This window comes from Pseudocercospora fijiensis (assembly GCF_000340215.1).
Source record: "Pseudocercospora fijiensis CIRAD86 unplaced genomic scaffold MYCFIscaffold_4, whole genome shotgun sequence".
Lineage (NCBI taxonomy): Eukaryota > Fungi > Ascomycota > Dothideomycetes > Mycosphaerellales > Mycosphaerellaceae > Pseudocercospora > Pseudocercospora fijiensis.
The window spans coordinates 5,340,401-5,365,595 of record NW_006921535.1 but is presented as its reverse complement, the minus strand read 5'-3'; the positions used below and the strand labels follow the sequence as shown (position 1 = coordinate 5,365,595).

Sequence of the window (25,195 nt, the reverse complement as noted above, 5' to 3'; positions counted from 1 at the left end):
TCTGAATCTGAATGTATCGTAGCAACTCATCCAAAGGAGTCTTCGTGCTGTCGCGCCTCTGCCCTTCGAATGCGGCCTGTAAACAAACGCGAGGGCCGCGAATGGTGGCTGGCAATCAGGTGTTTTGGTCGAAAGTCCTTGTGAGAAGTGAGCTCAGGTCAAGACTTGGACAGCGACTGGGTAGGAAAGAACATGGCGAAGAAGTTCAATGGCGGAGCTTGTTGACGGGCGGCGTCTGGTGATGGCGCACGCTTCTCGCAGACTCTTTAAGCATCCACCAGCTGCTGCGACGCAAGGAAGAACGATGGACGATGGCGCTGATGTGATGCTCGCACCTGTGACTGTTCACCATCTCCTGATATGCCGTTCCCACGACCAGGTTCCACAATGATAGCACTGGCCTTCCTTTAACGCGTGCGACGACATTACGGCCTACCAGGTCAGCGAAGACTCCAGCAACATCTACTCAAGACAAGCATCGCCAGCAGATCCCTCAAACCCACACGCACAAGCCCCCCTCCCACACAGCACCCACCCACCTACTCTCGAGGGCGGCGGCAGCGATATGACAACGACACTCTTCTCCAAGCAGCGGGCCCACGAGGCCAGCAACATTGATGAAAAGATGTGAAGGTTCCAAAAACTGAGTGAGAGATGGAGCGCAAAGCACCAAGCATCGAGACCAGCTCGATCGGCTCGAAAGCCGTCCTGGCACTTCACACATAAAAAAATAATTATGAAGAAGAAAAGGGAAAGGAAGGAAAAGAGCGGAAGAAGGGGCTTTTGTAGACGCTGAGCACGGGCCTCAATCAGGTGATGATGTTGTGGTTTCGTCATCAGGCTGCGGGTAGGCAACGGCGGTGTCACTACACTTCACTTCACTTCACTTGAGTGGAGGAAATGGTGTGGCGAGACCGTTTGGGGTTGTTGTGGAGGTGTGACAGGAGAGGAAGCTACAACGATGCGTTCCTTGGACACTTTTGTCATTGCGGGACTGTATAGGATCAATATCGATGCTACGAGCTGCGGAATCGGCAGGATCGAAGAAGTGCCTTTGCAGGGTTATTTATCGTCAAGCTGTTGATACAAGGCGAACAAGAGCTGGCTTCTCAATGATACACTTCGACACCTCGGGATCGCTGGAGTCCAAGAACACGCTCGAGGTGAGCTGAGAAGGTCAAACTGGGCAGCAAATCCCTTCTGGGGCGAGGGATTGTTCGCATCTCACGGCGTCGACACAGGCCTACACGCAGCCGCATCGAAGGGTTCCGAGAGGTGGTGATGTCCAGAGTGCTCTCCGCATCGGTCGAAACCAGACCTAGAGACCACTATCACGATAAGGGGCAGGGAGGGAGACCACACAAGAATGCCCGACTTCTTGCAAGAGCAGCGAGCAGCGATCTCCAGATCTTTCCGCACGCGTTCTCAAAGTCTCGCTCGGTTCCAAATGAACCATAATCTTTGGCTCATCGTTTTGCGGCTCGGAATAAGGGATGGGAGATCTAGCAATACGCGCTCAACGTCGATCCATTTGAGACTGAACTACTGCACAACTCCCGCGTGGGCGTGATAGCCACGTCGACAAAAAGCAGCCACGCGAGCTCTCAAACAAGCCGCCCTTCAAGAATACGAAATTCTACCTGAAGCAGGTCAACTTCGACTGCACCACCGAGGAAAACGAGGTCGAGAAGATGGCGCGCGGCATAGGTTCGACTGGCGTTGAGGGAAGACACGCACGACGAGCCCAGGTACGATACAAAAAGACAAATACCTGCTCACGCTACCACTACCGGTACAGAAGAAGAAGCTGCGAGAGCTTGAGACCTGGAAGTCCGCTGCAGCTAAGGGGGAGCAGCGCAAGCTCGACATCCCGAAAGATTTCTGCGGTACCAAGCTGCGGCTAAAGAGCGAGGGCAAGTTGGAAACAAGACCAACAACTTTCAACCGTTGCTTGAACTGGAAAGTGGAGCTGGGTATCATGCGTGGCAGGCTGAATGCTGACCAGAGGAGGAGTACTGCAGGAGCCCAAGGGGACGAGGAGGTCGTGATTACGATACCAATATGCTCTTCACGTTGAATGCTCGAGACCACCCTGCTGTCGACCAGCGCTCGAACTATGCGGCGGAGTTGTGCTTCACGGCTGCTGACCACGCTGTGAGCTTCAGTAGCATTATGCGCCCCTGAAGGTGCTCGAGACTGGGACGGCCACCATTCATTGTTGCAACTGTACGGTGGAGTTGTGCATCACGAGCCCGGGGCAGATAGCCGGCTTTGGCAGCAATGCTCGCTCTACGTTGATGGTAGATGCGCAAGATTACATTACGATCTACGACTTGCCGACCATCGATCGAGCTGAAGGACCACCGCTGCTGCCCCGGTAACGGAGTTCAATAGCAATAGGCGCTCGGCGTGAGTTGCTCGAGCCTAATCGGCGGTGTGTTTCTCGAAGTGTACGGCGGGCGCGATCGTATCCTGTAAGAGCCCAACGGTCGAACTTCGTACCTGTAAAGAATTGATCCTCTCTCAGAAACACCGGGTCCGCCACCACCACTCCACTAACAATTCCGTCATCCCTACTCAGTATCATCGGCATCCTCGTTGCTAGCGAGATCAATCGAGCTAAGTCTTGCATCGTCAAGCACTAACGTGAACTTCCAGAACGCTGAATGCAATCCATCATGATCGTGAACATCCAAGTCCTCCACTTCAACCGCCAAATCTTCCGCTTCTCGTGGGCTATGGAAGTCGAAAGCGTGGTCTTGAGCCTCGCCCTCGCCCTCGCCCCCAAACCTCCCTCTCCCATCACAATCGATATCTGAACTCCATGTTCTTCCAATCCGCCACATCCCTAAACTCAACATCGCTCTCACCAACGACGCCTCCCTCATATCTACTCGAAAGGGGCATGCCGTGGTCGCCTCGGTGGACCGCTTTGTTGACGTTCAGCCGAGACATCGTGCGGATGGCGTCGTAGTTTCGTACTCCGCCAGGGACCTCGTAAGGGTGGCAGAAAAGCTTTGCGTGCCACGGGTCGGGGAGGCGGACACAGAATTCTTGCTCGATCCAGTGCGTGTCCACCGTACGATACAGAAACCAACAGAACTGTGGGAGCTGGTAGAATGTCGCCCAACTGGTGTAGTCTCCCGCCTCTTACCCGTTCACGATGGCGCTTTTTTGTGGCCTCATTGCAATGCGGCGTGAGGAGTTGCGGTCACCCGGATCGAGGAGTGGAAGAGCGAGGTTACGCTCTGCCAGGAAATGTTGGGAGCGTATGCATTCAATTTCTTCTTATCTTCAAAGATTCTCTTTAACATGATCCGCCTCAAACAACAGGAGCACCACAGCTTACGATAATCCTTACCTTAGCCGGGAGAGAATTCAGAGAACCCTTCGCCGTGATATTCCCAAGACAGAAACCAATAACAAAGCAAAGCTGAACCTTCCTCGTGACCTTTTTCATGTGACCGGCATGGCTCACTTCGACCCCAGAAGAAAACCAGATCCAATGCCATCCATCAAGTACATTTCCGCGAAATTTTCCAGCTTTGTTGTCACCACCGAGAATGAGGAGGATGACTTGGATTCAACGCATGTTGGATGTTCCAGCAAGATACGTATGTGGCACAAGCGATTGTGACGATGGACAGGAGTGCAGTGCAGTGGCTTTGGAATCTTGACCGAAATGTTTTTGATGATTGTGGATTGGAAATTGTTGATAATACCATTAAGGTAGGGACCGAACTTGCTGTTGCATGTACGACGAGGAAGAGAAGCCACGGCGAAGCATTCGATGAGCTGGGAGAGTTTGAAATGTTTGTTTTCTTTTTTTCACGGAGGCAGGCGCTGAATGGCGCAGAGTTGTTTCTTTGTGGGTTAGGCGGGATGACTTGGGGAAAGAAGAATGTTAGGATGTCGAGAATACAGGTTACGAGGCCGAACGACGGTTAGGAATATGATTTGCCAGCTGTAGAAGGTTTAGTTCTTGACGTGTTGGAAGCCGAATGATATCAGGCTGCCAAAGATTGTGCCTATTCCAGTTCCGAAATACCCGATTCCGACTCGTAGAGGTTGTTCGTGTCGTTTGTAACACATGCTAGTAATGATAATGAGGCTAGCTGTCACGGATGTTTCGAAGACTCTGAGCAGAACTCGGGTTGTGACCTTGCAGGCGCTTGTTAACGCCCTAGAGGAAGACCATCGTTCCAAGATATTTCGCTGTCAGTAAATGTTGCATGCCGTATGCGTGAGGAAACTCGAAGGCAAGGTAAGAGACGTAGAAGATCAGAGCCAAGGTTACTGAATTGAGATTTTGTCATGCCGGCGTTCTCTTGCAAGCCCATGACGTTGGCATCATTGATGAGTGTCTTGTCGAGGTATTGTAGGCAATAGCAGCACTATATGAGCGGCATGATTATGAGGTCAGTCTTGCGGACCAGTCGCTTCTCGTATTCCGCTGTGATCCCAGGCACATCGCATTCATGGTGGAGGAAGCTGAGTGCTGCGTCAGCATTTTTGGTATTGATGTCCTTGACCTCGATATCCTTCTCTTTGATTGAAGACGACATGTTTGACCTCATAGAATCGAGACTGAAATATCAGAATTGATGGTGTGTGCTTTGGCTGATCTATTGTCAGTCGACGGCTAGTGACACTCCGCGACATCATGATGAGAGCATCTTGGACATCGCTGACCCAGTTGAAGAGGTGTCCTTCGATCAGCATCCGGTATCATATCGCAATGGATGTCCTCGCTTACGTATCCTTATCTGGCAGCTGCTTTAGTCCGCTGGGTTCCTTGACTGCTGCTGTTGATAACGGGCAAAGTGTGGCGACCATGTGGGATGGCCGATCTTTGACACATAGTTGATCCTGACTCGAGTCGAGGGCTACAAGCACGATTTCTGGTTGTCCGCTGTACTCAGGAGAAAGGAGACAATGTGACAGTTGCTTGAACACATGAGAAAAGAGATCCGGATGCAGTATACCCGGTGATGCCATGTTTGAAGAAATCTGGGCACGGCTATTGGTTGCCAAAACGCTATCTCAACGAGGAGGAAACGGCGAGTGAATCGGAGAATGAATGAAGCTTTCCATCAGGAGCAGTTGCGTTTAGGTTGACCACTCCAGGTAGAATTCCAAACCGCTCTCGGCGAAATTGGTGTACGCGAGAGACTGCCATTCACTTCAGCGGCTCGGTTCACTTCAGCAGCTCGGAATCATGTGGACATAACTCCTGGATTCCATAGCGCTCGCGCAAGACCTCAGCGATTTTCACTCGGGCGGCAGTGTAGAATGCCTCTCTCCGAAGCTCACTGGCTTGATCGTTGTCGGTATGATAAAAGTCGAAGACAGCTCCGGTTTCGATGTTAACGAATTGGTACTTCTCGTTTGAGGCGGAGTCCCAGCTTCTCTAGGTCGGCCTCATACTTGGGCTCTGGTGGCGGGCGCTCGCAGCGAAACATGGTGATGGCGGTGTCAGCCAGTTCGACAAGTGAGCAACCAGCAGTGGAACACCCAAGTGCGCTCTTGACCCCATCGGATCATCAGGTCTGTCATTACGGATGAGAGCAGCTTAGTCGCATAAAGCATCGGAAGGCAATCTGCTTCCGAGGTGTAACGCAGATGGGAATCACTTGACTTGCTTCCGAGTTTCGTGCTCTGGTGGAAGATGGCTCGAATGCATCAACTGCCGCGGACTCTGGGATCTTGAAGAGAGGTGGAGAGAGTTGTGTATCCGGGTGAGATTCAAGCACACTATCACTTGGCTTGCTCCGAGAGGTTGCAGCTACCCAAATCTGTGCTCCACGACGCGAAGAGCGCAGAAAGCTTCTTACTCAAGAGCCGTCATCTGCTTCGGTGTTGTCCTCTTCACTGTTCTCCTCCTCTGTAGTGAGCTCGCCGGACTCTTCCGAATCATCGGTCCCAGTATCAGCATCCCACTCTACCTCACCAAGATGAGCAGCCAGCCGGAAACGACCGCGATGAATATTGTAGCCATCAAGCCTGAGGTCACAGAGCTTGCCCTCCAGAATCAGCCCTCCGGCATAGTCTTGAGGCCCAAGGTCTTCGTGGAACTCGATATGCTGCCAGGCAAAACCTTTTAGACGTAGTGAGTTGTGCAAGGCCGGGTATGCTGCTTCGAGAAATGGGATGCAATCTTGCCTCTCCGAATGACATTGCTTGTGCTCTCCCCGCTTGGGCTCTTCAATGCGGGAATGTTTGTAGGCAATATACAGATCAAGCTCTTGCTGATCCCAGCTGTAGTAGCCAAAGGACCCACTCCATACAGCCTCGAACCCAGGCTGGTCTTCTATCACCTCTTCAATGTCTGCCTGGACCATGTTTCCTCGTGGGTGTTGAGAACGGGCGTCGGTCCTGCTTCGAAGAAGGAAGCGGGCATCTTTATGACATCGTTGGCGTATGAGCTCTTGGCGCCAGTCGCAGAGTGTGGGGACGTCGTCGAAGTAGAACGTTACGGGAGGATACTCTCTCTTCAAGAGCGTCTGCACCTCGAGGCGTGTCTGGCGATTGAGGAGCGGAAGGGCGAGCGATTGTTCGAAGTCGAAATTTGGCGGAAAGTCATCGTATGGGTGCACTGGTGGCTCAGGAAGGGCGCCGTACACAAATCGATATATCTCTTCGCGGAGCTCTAGTGGGAGGGCCAAGAAGGTTGCTTCGAGGCGTGTGTCATGGTCAGCGGAAGATCGTTTGGACATGTTTGTGCTGTTATGTGATGAATTGTTGTTGCTTTGTTGTTCCATTGAAAAGCGGAAGTTCTATGTGGATCTCCTGCATGTCCGAGGCCCCCGTTCCTGCCGCCTCCTCTGCGGGTAGTTCCACACATGTATTTCACTGTCACCACAGAACTCACTGCTCCTCCTTGAGACGAACTTCGCATCTCTTCAACAATCTTGGTCATAGCTCCCGTCGTGCTGGCTACACACGCACTGCGTGTCCGTGGACCTGGCATATCACATCAAAAACTGGTCGAAAATGCGAAAGTACGCTACTCACTGGAACTTCTTGTAGGTAAATCCTGTGTTGTCGCACGCGGCACGACATTGTGGACTCTGAACGACGCAGTTTGGCTGTGTTGCTGTCTGTCCGCCGTCATCTGTAATCGCTGTACATCCCCAAGCTCCCTTCGCTTTACAAGCTTTGATATCTGTGCAAGTACATCGAATGCCACCAATCGTTGCCGAAATGGTTGATGCGAGAGCGATAATGGTAGTAGCGTAGACAAGTATCGACGGCATTGTGGTCTTGCTAGTTGACGACTGGAGAGGTCAGGTTGTATTGAGTACTCACGTTAGAAAGACGCGACCGCAAGCACTATTCGTACTCGTATTTATCAGGCAAACAACACTTCACCCTCGAACCAACAATGAAACTTATACTAGGATAGACCTCCTTATTACTAAAATTAGACCCGCACAGCCATCCACACATCCCAGGGCGTGTAAGGTCAAATATAGCCTACGTGTCTAAAAATTAGACCAAATAGAGCCTATCTCGTCTCGGCAGTTTAGTTCGTCGGGTCGAAGAATAGGCCTACATTGAGGCCCTGTTCTCTTTCGTAATATATAGCATATTATCGTCCATTAATATGCTTAATATAGCTGTTCTTATAGATAATATAGTATTAACTCTAAGCTACCTAATCTCGCTGCTCGCTGCCTACTTCTAGTAGGTATAGGCGCATTTTAATAGCAGGATTAAGCAGAGTTAACTAGCAGAATCGTAATACGCTCCAGGCGTATTGCAGTACACTTTTGCTAGGGGTTGCTACTAGCTTAGCACCTATAGACCTTCCGAAAGTAGTATAGTAGCTATTAGAAGCTCTTAACGCGCCTAAGTCGCGATTTCGAGACGCGTAGTCGCCGTAGTATATAGGGAGGTATATAGACGAAGAGTCGCTGTTTCTCGAGCGCCTATTTAACGAGACGGTTACGGCGGTTATTAAGGACTCGGTAGAGGCGATAATAGTGCAGAAGATAGCTATTTCGTAGGTGCGGCGGAGCGATCGTATTGCGGCGAAGGAACGACGAAGACCGGTCGGCAAGGCGACTGCGTTAGTAGATCTATAGCGAGGCAAGAAGTTGACAAATAAGTGTCTATTTAGACCGGAAGAATATAGTCTAGCGACGACTCGACTGCGGCAACCTGTTCTGCGCAAGTTAGTCGATTATCTAGTAGATAAGGGGCTTAGTAGCAGAGGCAAGGTAAAGCCGGAAATAGCGGTAGTAATATTCTTAGATTATTACGCGCACCGGACGACTTATCGCCAGTTGCGCCGTATCTATTAGTTGTCGACGAGCGCGGTTAGTAAGGCTATTAATCGAGTAACGCGGTTACTGTGTTGTTGTTACAGCGACCTTATCTACCTGCCGGACGAGACCTTAACGCCGCCGCCTTAGTATTGCGACGATACTAAATTCTAGCTATTCTTTGCTAGTTGTCTCGGTACGCTAGATGGCTCTTACGTGCCTATTAAACCGAAGAACGTGAATCTAGACAACTATTGTAATCGCAAGGGCGGCGTGTCTTAGAACGTGTTAGCGGTGTACGACTTCGAGATAAACTTCGTCTATGTCCTCGCTAGTTACGAAGGGTTAGCAAACGATATCGAGGTAATAGACCTAGCAGTAAGCAAAAGCTTCTATATACCTAAAGGCCGCTATTATCTCGCAGATAGCGGCTATTCGAAGAACAATCGCCGTATTCTCGTGCCTTATCTAAAGATACGGTATTACCTTCGAGAGTTTAATACTACGCAGACGAAGCCTCGTACGAAGGAAGAGCTGTTCAACCTCCGCTATGCTTAGTATCGCAACGTTATTAAGCGCATATTTAGCATCTTGAAGATGCGCTAGACTATCCTTAAAGACGGTCCAAACGCAGGCTATAAGATCTATATAAATGCTCGCTTTGTTAATGCTTTAATTGTCCTTTATAACTTCATAAACAAGAACGGACAGCACTGCTTAACAGAGCGCTAGAATTGGAAGCCGGACGATAGTAACGCTCGTATAGACAACGCATATAGGTATAGAGCCGACTATGAGATAGAGGCCTTCCGTAATAGGGTCGCTAAGGCAATGTAGCAGCAGTACTATGCGATTGTCCGTTAAAGGGGGTCGTTATAGGTAGAAGAAGTTGTTATAACCTTCGGATTTGTTACGCGAATTCCTTAGATGCACCGGTATACTGCCTAGTATTATAATGCTTAGATTTTGGTCGATTTAGTATAGGGAAACTGGCTATAATCCCCGCTAAGACTACTATTCGATACGCACACGCATTTTAATAGTTTGTTGATAGAAAGAATTTAATAATTAGGCGGGGTCGTATTCTCTAATAATTAGACTCGAGGTAGGGTTGGAGATACTAACAAAGCGCGAAAATACTAGCTCGATGCTAAGCTATGCATGTAATCGAGAAGCTCACCAAACCTCTACTAAAACTAAGACTTCGGAATAGCTTGAAATCCCACTAGTATTATCGGACCTATCTACTATACTCTGCCGACAAATATAACAACCCCGCTAAGCCTAGCGCTAAATCCTAAATACTGCAGCAGGTTCAGTGTTATAATACACTACGAATATCAACTATACTAGCTAAATCGTTGCATACTAGGTAATAGCGGTCTAGAGTAGTACCCTTGCGACTCCTGCTAACTATAATAACTATACTAAGGTGTTAGTGTTAAGTAGTATTGCGACGACGAGCTTCTATACGAAGGCGTTGCAGATGGGCGTAGAATATACTAGCTTTAGGGAGCCGCTATTGCCTCTCGCTCTTCCTTCTTGTTCCTTTCTTTACGCAACTTCTCGTCCAACTAATACTCGACAAAGCTCTAATCTGTATCGTTAAAGGCAATAACATCCTTACAGTTTATCTTGCTAGCTAGAACCTGCGTTCTAATTACGTATTTGTCCGTATTCACTAGCTTCTCGTACGCCGTAAACAACTTTAGTCGAGTTAACGCAACTATACGCTCGCTCTGCGGCGGTTCCTATACTCGAGAGCGTACTATTCTATACAACTCGATAGCGCGCTTAAGATTAACTGTATCACTCTAAGCCTTAGAAGACGCGGTCTCTTTAACCTTAGTTACGACCTCTTTGCGGTAGGTGCGCTTCCTCGTAACACTCTCTAACTTCGACGACGAGGCGGCGGTAGTAGAAGACTCGCGCATAGTAGCGGCTTCTGCGAGTCTCTATACTAACTTCGCTCGTATAGCCGCCTGCTTCTTATTATCCGTAGTTTCTATACTACTCTCGACATTAGATCTATCGCTTCCGCTATCCTTACTATTAGAAGCGCCGCCGCTATTATTACTATCCTTATTAGATCTAGAGCCGCTATTACTCGAGACGACGACTATGCCGTAAGCCTCCGCCGCCTCGTCCGTATCCGCCTCCTTCTTAAGCTTAGCTGCCTCCTTCGCTATCTCACTAGTCGCTAAATTGTCCTTCTATACGTATTTATAGACATTATATAATAGCGGCAACTTGCGCTCGAATGGCCTACATTTCTTATACCTCTTAAAGTGCTCTGCCTCCTTCTCGAGCATACTAGTTAGCGCCTTACCTTCGAGGAAGGTCTAACCGCTTAAGTGTCTACAATAGACCTTGTACCTCTTATAGCGCTTCTTCAACTCCTTTACCTAGTTTGCGACCGCGCGGAAGTCGATAAGAATACCAAACTCGGTAGTAAGGGTCCTCGCACAGTCGCCTAGGTGTTTATCTTTAAATCTATTAGCTTCTATTATCTTCTTCTCGTCCTTTAACTCCTTTACCAACTCGCCTAAACGGACTAATATTCGCATATTGTTATTGCGCTATAGCACCGCCTTTTTACGCGTCGTATTCGGGGCCTTCTTCTTCGTAGTAGACGAGCGCTTACGCTTCTTCGACGCGCTATTCGGAGAGCTATATTTATTCTTCGTAGACACCTTCTTCTTATTAGACGACTTTGGAGCCATCGTTGCTATACAAATGGACCATTAAAAGAGCATAGAAATGGACACCTTCTATACGCGCACTACTAACTAAGGTTAGTGCCGCCGCTAAGGGCTAGAAAGCTTAAAAACTAGTCTTGTTCTCATTAATAATATAGACAATATGCGCTGGTTAAATCGACCTCATTAATCTCGACTAATATGCTATATATTACGAAAGAGAACAGGGCCTGATGGCACTTTTCCACTTCGGCCCGCCCCCGAGAAATCGCGAAACGGTCCCTCAGTCGCAGGGTAACAGCCCTGCCCTATCAGCGCCAAGCTTAGCTGATGTATATATTCAATATTTTCGGTCTCCCAACCAGCCAATCAACTCAGTTGATTTCAGGCCGGCTGGCTCAATGGGTTAGTCTATCCTCATCAAAACCTGCACTTCACACTGCTAACTCCCACAAAGTAGAGTGCTTGACTACGATTCCTTGCGTGATCAAGAGGTTGCAGGTTCGAGCCCTGCGTCGGTCACGATCTTTTTGCTTTTTGATTGTAAGCTGGGAAGTTTCCTGGGACTGGCAACTTGGGATGAAGTCTTGTGAGAGTAGTTGATCCGTCGTTAGGCTTGTCAATTAAATTTTTTTTGGCCCTCTATGTTCAAATTTGCCTTACAGTTTCTCATAATCAGAAGTTGAAAGACGTTCTATGCCCCGTCCCCTCCAGTCTTACGACTTTCATTCTACGATGCATCCGAAGGTCTCATTACTTCGTGGCTCGATCAATGTCGTCGCGCCTATGCTCAAAATTTAGCGAGTTTTCTCAACATGATCAAAAGTCCTCCACGTTGAAGATACGGATGACACGACAGCATTCCCAAGGTCGCATTTCAGCTGTTTCAACTGCGGCAATCAGGCCAAGTCCGTCCAGATCGGGCAGATTGCCCTGAACAGCGTATTGCATAGATTCAGAGAACACTCACGAGGGTGGATGAGGACATCAGTGTACAAGAAGTCTGAACGTGCTGGCTTTGTGATCAGGTCGAAGGAAGATTATGGGATCAAGAGCCATCGTGAGGATCTGTGGCCAGTCCTTGCTGCATCACCTGGCCAGGCTCCAGAAATCTTACGGAAGTACGAATATCCAGGCCTTGAGACGATGGCGTAGTCCATGGAGCTGAGAGGAGCACACCGAGTGGACTAGTGAGCCCCAAGACCCTCTTGTCGCTGTTCACCGAGCTTGCTCGATCAGTAGCTCCGTTGCAGGATTGCCTGTGTTCCCACCCGAGTTCGATCAAGACAGCGTGCTTTCCGGGACTTTAGGGAAGTTTCTTCGTGAGCGGTCAACGCTTCCACAAAACACGCATTTACTGCCACCATAAGCGCTCCTGGCGAGCAATTCTGCAATGCGAGAATTGTGCGAGCATGGTATGGGTGCAAACTTCAAAGACCAAGAGTCGATCCGTGAACCATAAAATCCAGAGGTCCGGACGGGCGGGCTGCGAGGAGATTTTTGCTTTGCACAATACAATCGAGTGTACCCAGTGCAGAAGATATCATCACTTACCGCAGCTCTTTCGCATCTTCGGTCCGTGGGCTACTACCCAGCCACTTCTTAAACCAGGACTGTGCCTGAATCGGCATCCGCTCGATCTCACGGACGCGAGCACGCGCAGCCTCATCTTCATAGAGGGGATTGCCGCTCAAGTATTTTTCGGTCTGTACATGCCGAGCGAGGAAGTGAGAAGTGCTCAGGCTTGCATAATGGAGCTGTTCGAAGTCTTTGCCATCCTGAGGCGCGTGGTGGCATAATCGGAGCCACAAAACATCCTGTGTAGGGCCCAGACCAAGACGAAGTATTGTATTGACAATCCATTCGGTCCTAAGCTGGGGCTCCGTCAAGGCCTTTATCCTGTGTACTCATTGTGATGTTCAGCAAGAAGATGCAGAAGGAAAGAGAAGTTGCATCGTTGATCCATCCGCGCCAAGCCTCGCAGACAGGGTTTCACGCGTGCCCTACGAATTGCTTCAAAGATATTATGGGTATGGCTGATGTACGGTACTCTGGTGTGCTCAGGGTATCAGATCTGCCACCTCATAAACGCCAGCGTCCGAACGAATTGCTTCCAGTGCTCCGTAAATCCAGAAAACACCGGCTAAAATGTGCTTGTAGGCGGCTGCGCGTGCCTACTAAGTGCGAGCGAAGCTTTCGCACTCCGCCGAGCTAATAGTATAGCGCCGTCGTTATCGTATTAATTACTTTTGCTAGCGAGAAGGCAAGCTATTAGTATCTATAGAGTAACTTAGGCTAAAAAGGCGTGTTAGTAAAGCTATTAGTATCTATAGAGCAACTTAGGCTAAACGGGCGTATTAGTAAGCGTCGTACTACCTGCATAATCGGCGTAAGCGATTACGACTATAAGCGGCAAGCCGCTTATAATCGCGATCTGTGCTTACGGCTCTATAGTAGGTAGCCTAAGTAAAAGTTATAATAAAGAAGGAATTTAGGGCAACCTATATTAAATGTTTAAACTAATTCTTCTATTTATCGCTCCTAAAGTCTTGTACTTTATCGCTGTCTAGGAAGTCTAGCGAACCTATTAGAGTAGCTAGATCGATTAGAGCCTACACAGTTAGATTAACGGCTACTAGACCCGCTTATATATTAGCGGCATGCTAGCGTTAGAAGGCAGTAAGGGCTTCCTAGCGCTTATACTCGAGTATAGCTTCTCGCTAGCGCTGTTACGCCTCGTAGGCTACATATCGGTCGGCCTCGGCTCTAGTATACTTATCGCGAATAGCTTCCTAGAAAGCGGTTATAAAGGCCTTAGGTTCTAGTAGCTGTCTGCTCTAAGCAGACCGAGCGTAGACATAGGCCTTATTATCGATTTAGTCGTAGATAACCTAAAGGTATCGACGTCGGAGACCCTAATAGTACGGATAGAGATCCTAAGTATAGGCAAGAATTTGTTTACTAGCAAGATAGAAGATAATATACTCTATAACTAGAGGCCCGCAGCTATAGGGATTAGGCTGCTATATAACTGCATTATTAGCAGTCTTAATATAAGTCTAGGTAGCTAGCTTTAGCTAACGAGTATTCTATGTATACGGAAAGCAAGATAGGAGATTAGTAAGGGCGGTAATAAACCGGCCTCTAAAAGGACTAATTGTACGCTTGCTATTAATGCTACCCTATGTGTTCTACGTCTAGACAATACTATTAACGGGATCAATTAGTCTAGCGATAAAGTATAACGTAGAAAAGTATATAGCGGAAACACGCCTAATCTCTATAAACCCGAGTTTAAGAAGGTATACAAGTAGTATATTAGTATTAGGCTAGTGCTAGACTCGCGTATGTTTAGTCTTATAAGCATCCTACTACTTAGAAGAAATAGGCTTGTTATTAGATACTATCGGGAAGTCAAAGTCTGCGATTACTTTAACGGCTATACGGAATATATCGATGCTATATTCTATACTATTTACAGTCTCTACATACTACACCGATTCTTAGTCTCCGTATATAGGCGTAATAAACTAATAACCTAGAAGTAGGTAGGCATTAAGGCGTACGAGTTAGTCGATGTCTTCTGCTATATACTAGGCAAGGTAGTAGTCTAAGTTATCCTCTTCCGGATATAGAGCTATGCGTATATACGACCTTAGTAATATAGGAAGGATCCCTCGCTTCTTAAAAGGGAACTGCATATTCGGGTTAACGCTTAGAGGATAATTACCGTAGACTGCCTCTTTACTAAATTCTATAGCAAGATCGGTAATGTAATATATCGGATAGTCGACGGGATACTTCTATATAGTCTAAAGACACTCCTTGCGATTAATAGTAGAATCGCGCTTAGTAGGATAAAGCGCCTCGGTTCTAAATATATCCTATAGTATAGCTTCTACTTCCGGATCGCGGAAGATGCTAGAACGGTAGAGTTAGCAATAGAAGGATATAGCGAGAGCAATAACATCCTTTAAGCGATTGTCTAGGTCGGTATTAGAAAGTGCTAGTTTATCTTTCGCGCGGCGATTAGTAAGATCTACTAATTTATCGTTATTAAGGTCTGCCGCGCGTCTAGGTATAAGTATAAGCGGTATAGCGACGACGCGGGCAGAAGGCTCGCCCGTAGCGCCGTTAGGGGGCAATATTGCTAGATTAGTAGTATATAACTGCTACTAAAGACGTTGCTTATAATACTGCAGGTTATAGACAAAGCGACGGTTCTCGAGAGCCTCTTAGTAATAACTACGGACGTAATTCGCCCTATATAGCGGCAACGGCTTAGGGCTAACGTTAGATAGTAGGTAGACGTAACTAGAAGCTAATTCAAAGCCCTCCGTCTCGTTATCGCGAGAATCCGAAGTAATCTAGCGTTAGTTGTTGCTACTAAGACTAAGACTATATAGGAGAGCGTTAGAGAAGCCGCTAAAGTCGAAGAAACGAGAGCTAGGCTATAGCGATATAGGAGGGTTAGGTAAATACTAGTTGCGGCGTCGTAGTTTATCTACTACTCTTATACGAGGAATAGCGCCCTTAGTAAGCTCGTTCTAGAGGCAGTCGTAGTCGAAAGCTCCCTCGATTATTAATCTACGGAACTCTTTTACTCGTAAGAACGCAATATAGGTTAAACTAGATAAGAACTCGGGACCTAGCTTAACGACAGCGCGGTTTAGCGTTATACCCTAAGCCTTATATACTATTAAAGCATAGGAGACAGTAAGTAGAAACTGTTCCCGCTAATCGCTCTCTATACTATCTACCGCGCGGCGTATATAGAAGATAGGTAGAACTATTCGATTGCCGATACGGAATAGCCTAGGGGCGCCGTCCTTTAACCTAGAGAAAGCGATAAGGAGACAGCGAGGTAGCTCTTAGCGCAGGTTCTTTCTAGTAGTATCGGGCGACTAGACGATATCGTAGAGAATCCCCTAATAACTATTAACGAGGCCAAATTCGGTCTATAAATTAGTAAGGAGCATAACCTTACAACTAATAGAGACTTTAAGCTCGTTCTTAAGATTATAAACGTTCTTAGAACCGACTGTCGAGACATCGGGACGGTTATAAGAAGCAGGGATTAGAAGGACGGGGTTGCCGATATTACGGAGCCGCTAGTAGTTTAGCTTATTTACATCGGCGTTTATAAAGTAGATGCAGATAGTATCGTCGAAAGACGAGATCTCGTCGATACTTAGGACACTAGTTAAGCGTTATATAAGAGTCTACTAATAATTGAGGCCGACGTCGCTACTCCGGATAGCTACGAGAGTATTACGAAAGGCGACCTAGTCCGGATTACTACCCTCCTGCCTCATGTTTGCTTTAAGGACTAGCGTAGTACTAAAAGCGTAGTATATCGCTTAGCCGGCGATATTCTTAGCGCCTTTAGGCCGAGACTGGAATAGTAGCTAGGCGAATACTAGTACGAGCTAACAAAAGTCGCCGAAGATAATAATACTTAAGCTACTAAACGGTATATCCTAGTTGACTAAGAAGCATTAGCGTAGGCGCTAATTAAGCATCTATAGCAGCTTTAAACCGATTATAGACTTTTTATTAATAATAAGATACTAAACGTTACGAAGGAAATTCTGTATTCGGGTTAAGCGAGCACCTTAGAGGTCGTTTAAGGCGCCTTTAACTAGCAGCTTAAATGCCGAGTAAAGAGTAGACCTATTAATATTGCTCGCGGCGGTGCTAGTAGGAGCAGTACGAAGTATCGGATTGCCTCCTAGGTACCTAGAGTCCTTAGCTATACTCTAGAGTCGGGCACACATTATTTAAATTAAGAAGGACTTTCTAGTTCTACCGGCTCCGTCGACATTGACTAGTAGCTACGGAGGAGGCTAATTAACAGTCCTATCTCTAAACTAGAGGAGCTAATAAAAGTAGTTAATAACTATATTAAAGCCTTGTCGCTAGTATCGGTTAAGCTTATTAAACTATCGGGTAGACTAAGACATAACTTCTATATTAATAGTACCGTATGCCTCTTTCTTAGCTTAGTACTAGTCCTAAGAAGTGTCGTAGATATCCGGATAGTTTTCTATGTATTTAGCGATACGTAGCTCCTAGTAGGCGGCTCTATTAACTTCGCGGTTACTAATATTATCGGGATCTTTATTACGAATGCTAGGATTAGGGTCTAGTCCGTATAGAGCATCAAAATTAGTAGGCTTACTAAGATTCTGTAGTTCTAGATCGATAAACTAATTATTATCGTTACGATTAATGTCTTAGAGGTAATCGTAAGGATGTAGGGAGTAGCTATGTTTATCGATATAGTTCTAACGGCAATATTGTTCGGCTATAGCCTAAGAAGTAAACTCAATCTCAGGCTCTTTAGGGAATTGGTATAGGCTCTCTACCGAGCATTGTAGTACCTCGCAGAAAGGATAATGCATCTAAACCTTTAGGCGTAGGTACTCCTAGTGTTTAGGCTTGTTAGGTATTAATAGATAGCATAGGAAGTAGTTAATAAGGCGACGGTCTCTATCTACGTTCTTTAGCTTGCAAGGAGGTCCCTTATACTAAAGATTCTACTTAGTTAGATACTTAAACAACGACTCGCGCTCGGCGTCTATTGTATCTAGTCGCTATATATACTTCTAAAGCGCTATTCTACTAGGGGCTCGACGCGGCTAACTATTGTCGTCTACATTACCGATATTAGCTATCGTATCCTGTTCCTAGCTATCGTCGAGCGTAATAGGCCTAGTTTGTTTAGACTGCGGGCGGCAATCTAAATTGATTACAGTCCGACTACCCTTCTAGAGCGGAAGGTGCAGATTAAGGTATGCGACTTGCTAAGTAGGCTAATCGCGCTTAGTAATTAAGATGTTTAGTAGCTTAGCAACTACAGACAAGAGCGGCTTATTATAGTTAGTAAGAGGAAGAAGGCCCTTTATAATGTCGTCGTATAAGCGGCTCTTTACCTCGGTCTTGCTATAGTATTTAAGGATATACTATATAACCGTATAAAGAGTAGTATATAGCGTAATATCGCAATTCGCACGCTAGGCTATCGACATAACGCGATTAAAGTGGTTTAAAAAGGAATCGTTATAGGCCGCTATAAAACTAAGATGCCGGTTGTTATACTTATAATTGATATCGGCTTAGTCGCGATACTTTCGAGGGAAATAGAAGCGATAACAAGGTTCGCCTTCTAGATCGTCTTTACGCTTAGCTTAATAGTAGTCGCTATAGATATAGCGCTAAACACGGTTAATAATGTCCGCTAAATCTTCCTAGGTATTATACAACTCCTTAGTACCGCTCTAAATAGTAGCGCCTTATCTAAGATCTCTACTAGGCTCTAGATTTAGGGCAGTAATATGTACCCCCTATTGCTATACAAATTCTTAACGTGCCTAAGGTATATCGATACCTAGCTTAGGCAAATCGTACTAGAGGAAGAAGTAAATATAATAGCTACTACGATTCTACTACTTATAGCGATACTAGTAGTCGATAACGTTGAACTTAGGCTTAAGGACCTTGCTAAGTAGGTGCTTAAATCGCCGAGCAATGTATGCATCTACGATATAAGGATACTTACGAAGGTTCTCGCGAGCTATCTTAATACGCTTATAAGGACTAAGTCGCTTCTAACGGTCGTATCTAGGTATAAGCCTCGTAAGAGAATCCTACTAGAGGTTAGCTATACTAACTATATAGAAAAGGTCCGGCTTGCCTAATGCTCGAATATAGGTCTTAAGGTTAATATAGCGACTATTCTAATACGGTCGAGTACTACGAATTTGGCCGCCGACACGTACGATAGAATTAACTAGCTTCTAAGCTTCTTTATCCTACGGATCGGTAGCAAGTACGGCCTCTAGTATGTCGGCCGTAACCTTAAGTCTATCCTTCTAAAAGCGATTAGAGAAGAACGTAGCGGCGTTTAGGACGTAGTGTCTTATACTCTTATTAAACACAAAGTACGGCTACCGCTTATAGCTAGCAAACCGACTGTCGTAGTAACGTATATAGTAATTAATAGTCTGCTAGTACGATATAGAGCGTAGGCGGGGCTAATTTAGATTACTTTTTCCCTACGGTAGGAGGGCTAGAAATGCTAATGCTATAAGCGGATATAACCGATCTAGCTTATTAATTAGAATCTTTAAGTAATTAGGCTATGTAATATACGAAAGCTAAATCGGTTGATATATATAATTAATAATATCGTTAGACGTATAGCTATCCTTACGACAACGTCGCAACCGGTCTCTTAACTGCTTAACTACGTAGTGCTTAGGATATAGATTAGGTATAGTAGCGTATTCGTAGCCGAGGTCCTTATTAGGGTCGGGGATGCTAGCGCCCTAAGTCGGACCTTAATAAGCTCGCGGTATAGGAATGGCTGCCGGTAGTAGTAGAGCCGGATTTGTATAGAAGTAATTAATGTAATTAGCCCGATTACATATACTACTATTATCAAACTGCTAGATAGGGACTAGCTCCGGTCTATTAACTCTACCGATATAAGAAAACTAGTTACGGGTACTAGTATAATCGCTAACAATATAGTATCGCTACTCGCGAGCCTAATTATTATTAAGAGTCCCTGTCTAGTAGTACTAACACTCTAAACTGTCGTAACTACGAGCTATATTAGGTCGTAGATAAAAACAACTAGTATAGGTAAAGAACTTCGGGCTAGGAGGCGGATAATCGTTAGCGGGAGGTGCGGTCTCGGTATACTCTACAGATTCTAACTTATCCTAGATAGAGTTATTATTAGGTAGCTAGGATAGCGCCTAGAGATTAATATTAATGTCGCGATAGTAAGGATTATTCTCCTTTAGCTAGTTAAGGGCGCTTAATACCTTTCTACGACGGACATAGAAGTCTTCGCGGAATTAGCGGCGCTTACGCTCTTAATTATAAGCGAGTGCCGGCTCTTAGTTTCTATTGCTATTGTCTTGATTAACTTGATCGGCGGTAGGCTGCCTCGGCCGTAGAATAACTAAATCTAGCTCTCGAGGTATGCGAGGCAGCTTGTAGTATACTATAACAACATCCTTTAGGAAATTGCAAATGTGCCTACGATACTGCTACTACTACCTACGGACATAGAATATAGACATCTATATATAGACTCGGGCGATTAGTAGTTCCTCGGCAGTAGTAAGACCTACGAGGTCCTTAGGGATATAACTAGGGTCTATATTATTGCCGTTACTAAATAGAAATGGTTCGCTATCTTTAATGTTCCTATTACGAGCGATATACCTCGTACAAACACCGTCTCGGTCTAGGTTTATACTAAACTAGCGCTCCGAGCATCTGCTATAAGTGTATAGTCTATTACTATCGAGTGCCTCGTAGAAGTCGTAAAGTAGCTGCTTATTACCCTAATTAATCGCCGGGGCAAAGGATTGCTAATCTATAGGTACTAAAGGGGGCTCTTAATAATTCTCGAAGCGGGTACGGCGCTCCTACTAACGATAGGCAGTATAACTTATATTCTCTCGTTAAGGAGTTAGTTGTTAAGAAGAAGGCGTCTATTATAACTACGTTAGGCGCTGTAGGTCGGTTTGTATCTAACTACTACTAAGCAGTAATATATTAGAAGGTATACCGGTTAGTTAGAAGCTACGATTATTACTAGAAGGTAGTCGAGGCGTAACTTAGGTCGAAGGCATTCGGGGCATATAAGCAATATAGCAGTCGCGCAACTCGGGAAGATTAGGGCGCTAGAAGCTAAACTAATTGCTATTATGCTTGCCGTAGATATACTATTTATTCTCCGAGATTAGGTCTTCGTCGACAGTATATATATAACAATATACACAATAATCTTATTTATCGACGTCTTAGTTATCTTATTGCCGAGCCTACGTGCATTCCGTACAGATAAAGTAAGGCAAATCTATATTGCTATCGGCCGGCGAACTACTAGCCTACTAATTAGGCGTACGCTGTATTAGTATAGATTAATATATACTAGAAAGCTCTAGTATCTACTATTACTAATTACTAGGCGGAGCCGATAATAGAAGTAACTACAAATCCTCTATTTTACGCGTAGTAGTACGTACCTCGTATCGAGCGCGTCGAGACTCTTCCGTAAAGGCTTATCGCGATGCTTGAGTTTCTAGGCTAGGTTAGCTTAAGGGATAATAGCTAGATTGCTAAAGAAAGCGTACTAGAGTTATATCTTACGGAAGGGGAGGTAGCGCTATAGAACCGATAGATGCACCGAGAGCAGGTATTAGCGTACGTATAGATCGAGAAGGGGCAACTCCTAGGCCGTATATAGAAGAGGTAGTACGCTTAGTAACTTTAGCAATCTGCTAGTTACTAAAACTGTTTTTAGTAACTTGCATTCTACGGTAGAGTGCGCAACGCTTTACTAGTAGACCGCCCTTAGTACGCTAATTTAGGAACTAAATAATATCCTTAACCTAACTACAGTTGTTACACTTCTAGGTATATAGCTATTTACGATTAGTAGGGAATGGCGCAGCCTAACCTAGCTAATTAGTAGTAAGTGCTGTCGCTATAGCACTTAGTTCCTATTACTACTATACCGGAGGAACTAAAGAAATAGGAGGCTACTAACCGGATAGCGGCGGTATTAAAGGATTTAGCTACTAACTAGATAGCGACGGTGCTAAGAGATTTGGCTACTAACTAAGCCCTAGTAGCGTACCTCCGAACCTACTAAGCCGTATAGCTTAAAGTCGACCGCCGCCTATAAAGCGTAGTAGATTAGGTATAGCAATTCGGGCAATTAGGACACTCGAGTCGCCTAAGATAGTATAGTATACGCAATTATTCGTATATTTATAGTTATACTCTATATAATTATCTATTATATACTCTTCTTTAGTTCCGCGCTCTGTGTTAACCTAATCTATCTCTTATAGTATACTAGGTCTCTACGTATATAGTAGTATCGAGTGCTACTAGTTGTCGGTAATTTTGGTTTTAAATATCGCTATCGAGGTTGTGTTTGTTCTAGTACGGGACTATAATACACCCTATATAGTGCTATAAGCTAGCTAACGGCGTAGTAAGCTAAGTGTGTAATATAGCGTAGAGAAAGGAAGAAAGCGGAAAGGCGAGGGAAAGGGTAAGACAAGGTAGAAGGCAGAAGGCCGAAGGCGGAAGGTAGAAGGCGGAAGGCGGAAGGCCGAAGGAGAGAGTTAGCTACGGAAGCGACGAGGTAACGCAAGATCCTATATTAAATGCATATGCCTAATATCTTTTCGTAGTAATGCGACTGTCTCGTTTACCTATATATAATGCCGCTCGGCAAGTAGTATCTACCCGAAGCAAGCTATACCTTAAGCCTACTTTAGTATCTATATCCTTCTACTAACATTGCTGCTTAGGGTAGGGGGGAATAGTCGTCGTAGGCTTCTCCTAAACCCCCTATACCTACCGCTTTAGTATCTATATTGCTTTTGCTAACGTTGCTACTTAGAGGGAGGGGGACAAGCCCCCGTCCCTTACTACTCTAGTATCTATATTATTCTACTAATGTTGCCGCTTAGAGGGAGGGGGACAAGCCCCCGTCTCTTACTACTTTAGTATCTATATTATTCTGCTAACGTTGCTGCTTAGAGGGAGGGGGACAAGCCCCCGTCCCTTACCGCTTTAGTATCTATATTATTTTGCTAACGTTATCGCTTAGGGTAGGGGGGAATAGTCGTCGTAGGCTCCTCCTAAACCCCCCGTACCTACCGCTTTAGCATCCGTCTTATAGTAGGCTTAGCCTTCTAGTCCTCTTCTAAAAGCTACGATACTATTCTCCTACTAGTAGCCGTAGGTAGTCTCCTACCTTAGTAAGAGGTAGAGGAGGTTCTTAGAGCCTAAGGCATCCGTCGTTATCGTATTAATCACTTTTGCTAGCGTAGTTTAGCTAGAAATGCGCTAAATCGATTCAACTTAGCGCCTTCGGATAGTGCTAGTTTGTAGCTAGTTTGTAGCTAGTTTGTAGCTAGTTTAGGTGCTAGTTTAGGTGCTAGTTTAGGGCTAGTTTAGGTGCTAGTTTAGGGCTAGTTTAGGTGCTAGTTTAGGTGCCAGTTTAGGGCTAGTTTAGTATATACTATCGATACTGTCTTAATGTTAATAAGATGCCTTCTATATAGGGAATTAAACACTTAACTACTATTCAAACCTTACCTCTCTACCTTCCCCTTCTAACTAAGCTATTACCGTAGGCAGTAGCAATAAGGGTAGATAATAGCACTGCAATTTACGGCCTTTAACTAATAATAATCGACTATAACGAAGCGTACACCTAGCTATAACCGGGTATTAGAGTTATAGTAATCCTTTACGCCTAGTTATTAAGTTATATAGGGAACCCGAGGGATTTAGGCTATTTAATAGTCTTTTCTAAGGCAGCTAGCAGCCTAATAAACTAGCGGCGGGTTCTGCCTTATACTACTCTAAAATCAGTCCGCCTAGTTTTCTATAGCGGCGCCTTCTTATAAGGCGTATAAGGTCGAAGTCTAGTAGGTATATTTACTTAGTCGATTTGTAACGTATCTTAAAGGGTTATAAGCTCGAGGGCTATATCGTGTCCGCAAGAGTGATTCCGGGTATTGCCCGTCTATAGTTTTGCCTTTTAATATTCTTCTGCTTTTTTTAGCCTTAGGTGCGGTGTATTTATATTGTCCTTCCCTTCCCCCTTCTATCTTTTTTACTAGTGCAACAACTTCTTCCTTCTGTCTTTTAACTAGTGTAGCACTTGTCTTAGCTACGGTACCGGTACTAGTCGAGTAGACTGTCTTTTCGCTAGTGCTAGTGCTAGTACTAGTGCTAGTACTAGTACTAGTGCTAGTGCTAGTACCAGTGCCGGTACTAGTACTAGTACAGGTCGGATAGACTGTATTTACACTAGTGCAACACTAGCTTTAGGTGCCGGCGGGTTAGATAGTAGTAAGGGTAGTATTCGCGTATAGGCTGCCTTTTTATTATTATTCGAAAGTCGCGTAAAAGTAAGGTACGTAACGTCTTTAGAGGCCGAGTTTGTCCGTCCTACTAGTTTGTATAGAATATAGCTAATTAGAGCTTTAGCTTTCTAAAATCCGGGGAACTACGTGCCTAGTTAAACAGGGAATTAAGCTACTATGTAAGACCTGCTATCGTAGTGCGAGCTTCGCTCGCAATTATTCTACGGTATAAAAGGGTCGGGATTGCGGAAGCGGGTCTACTACCTACCTCTTAGAATTTAGTATAGCACTTAGATAGCAATTATTATGCTATTTTCTTAGCAAACTATAGTCTCTAAAGCTTTAGATAGTTTAGAAGGGTATACCTCGTCGCCGCCTCTACGTACTACGAATTTAGTATATCTAAACAATACGTTTAGCCTCGCTGCCCTTACCTAAGCTACTTTTACGCAATTATCGCTAATTAAGCTACTACCTACTATCTAATATATCCCGGAGGAAGAAGAAGAAGGCCTTATCGACGACTCGCAATATATCGAGGATATATAGGCGCGTAATCTAGTAGTAGCGGTATTACGAAGGGACGAAAAACAGTCGGCCGAGGAGCTATATACTATCGATCTACTAGGTACTAAGTCATTCCGTACGCCGAGTATCGAGGAAGAAGGTAGTAAAGAAGAAGAAGAAGAAGAAGAGATAGAGATACGGCGGTAGAAGGCAGTCGATAGAATGCTATCGACTATATAGAAAGTAATAGTAACTCTACTACCTAGTACGTAGAGCGCGTAGGTAGGTATAGAAGGGACGAGTCTTTCTTAGAAGGGCTAAAAACTACGCAAAACTAGCGCTAAGACAAAGACTAATCCCTACTCGAAGGCACTAGTTACTTAGCGGAAGGGTACGAAGAAGATAGAGAGGTCGAAGAAGGGCTCGAAATCTTAGGCTTCGTAGAAGCGTAAGCGATAGGCGGCTACTAAACTACTACGCAATACCTCTAATACACATACCGATACGCAGAATAATACTCTTAATATATCTAATAGACCTCTAAGTAACTAGGATAAAATTAGTATAGTAGTTATTAAGAAACGCGTACGCAAATCTATACCTACTAGCAAGCCGTCTAATAACTAGCCCGCTACCTCTACTTAAGCTTTAAGCCTCTACTACAAGGTTGTCTATAAGATATTGTTTAAATAGTATAAGCAATAACCGGTTAAGCTTAATAGTTAATCGGCTATCTATAGAGGCAAGATAGAGATAATATCTATACTATTTCGAGAGGCTAAGGTTAGGGCATAGGAATTTGCTA

At 45.4% G+C, this 25,195-nt stretch overlaps 2 protein-coding genes and 1 non-coding gene across 3 annotated transcripts; all 3 read left to right on the top strand.

Annotated features, from left to right (window-relative positions):
• Positions 1-11: 11 nt before the first annotated feature.
• MYCFIDRAFT_207841 (uncharacterized protein) lies at positions 12-5,660 on the top strand (the record flags this gene model as incomplete). Its single annotated transcript, XM_007928579.1, has 41 exons — positions 12-49; positions 94-119; positions 153-180; positions 205-379; positions 440-627; positions 653-705; positions 798-813; positions 841-1,048; positions 1,091-1,265; positions 1,290-1,471; positions 1,507-1,566; positions 1,593-1,707; positions 1,749-1,982; positions 2,006-2,154; positions 2,187-2,377; positions 2,401-2,409; positions 2,450-2,488; positions 2,528-2,623; positions 2,659-2,922; positions 2,952-3,176; positions 3,203-3,227; positions 3,256-3,269; positions 3,334-3,618; positions 3,648-3,903; positions 3,949-3,966; positions 3,998-4,067; positions 4,098-4,156; positions 4,188-4,243; positions 4,286-4,360; positions 4,404-4,565; positions 4,600-4,607; positions 4,636-4,645; positions 4,674-4,744; positions 4,783-4,790; positions 4,825-4,836; positions 4,864-4,937; positions 4,967-5,064; positions 5,098-5,220; positions 5,247-5,386; positions 5,415-5,491; positions 5,520-5,660. The coding sequence occupies 41 exons, from the start codon at positions 12-14 to the stop codon at positions 5,563-5,565; spliced, it is 4,158 nt and encodes a 1,385-aa protein (XP_007926770.1). The 3' UTR covers positions 5,566-5,660.
• Positions 5,661-5,915: 255 nt separating this feature from the next.
• MYCFIDRAFT_203687 (uncharacterized protein) lies at positions 5,916-6,687 on the top strand. The gene has a single exon (XM_007928578.1). The coding sequence runs from the start codon at positions 6,171-6,173 to the stop codon at positions 6,651-6,653; it is 483 nt and encodes a 160-aa protein (XP_007926769.1). The 5' UTR covers positions 5,916-6,170; the 3' UTR covers positions 6,654-6,687.
• A 4,719-nt stretch (positions 6,688-11,406) lies between these two features.
• MYCFIDRAFT_t41 lies at positions 11,407-11,488 on the top strand. Its single transcript has one exon. It is a non-coding gene; the product is annotated as a tRNA-Arg (tRNA).
• Positions 11,489-25,195: the final 13,707 nt, after the last annotated feature.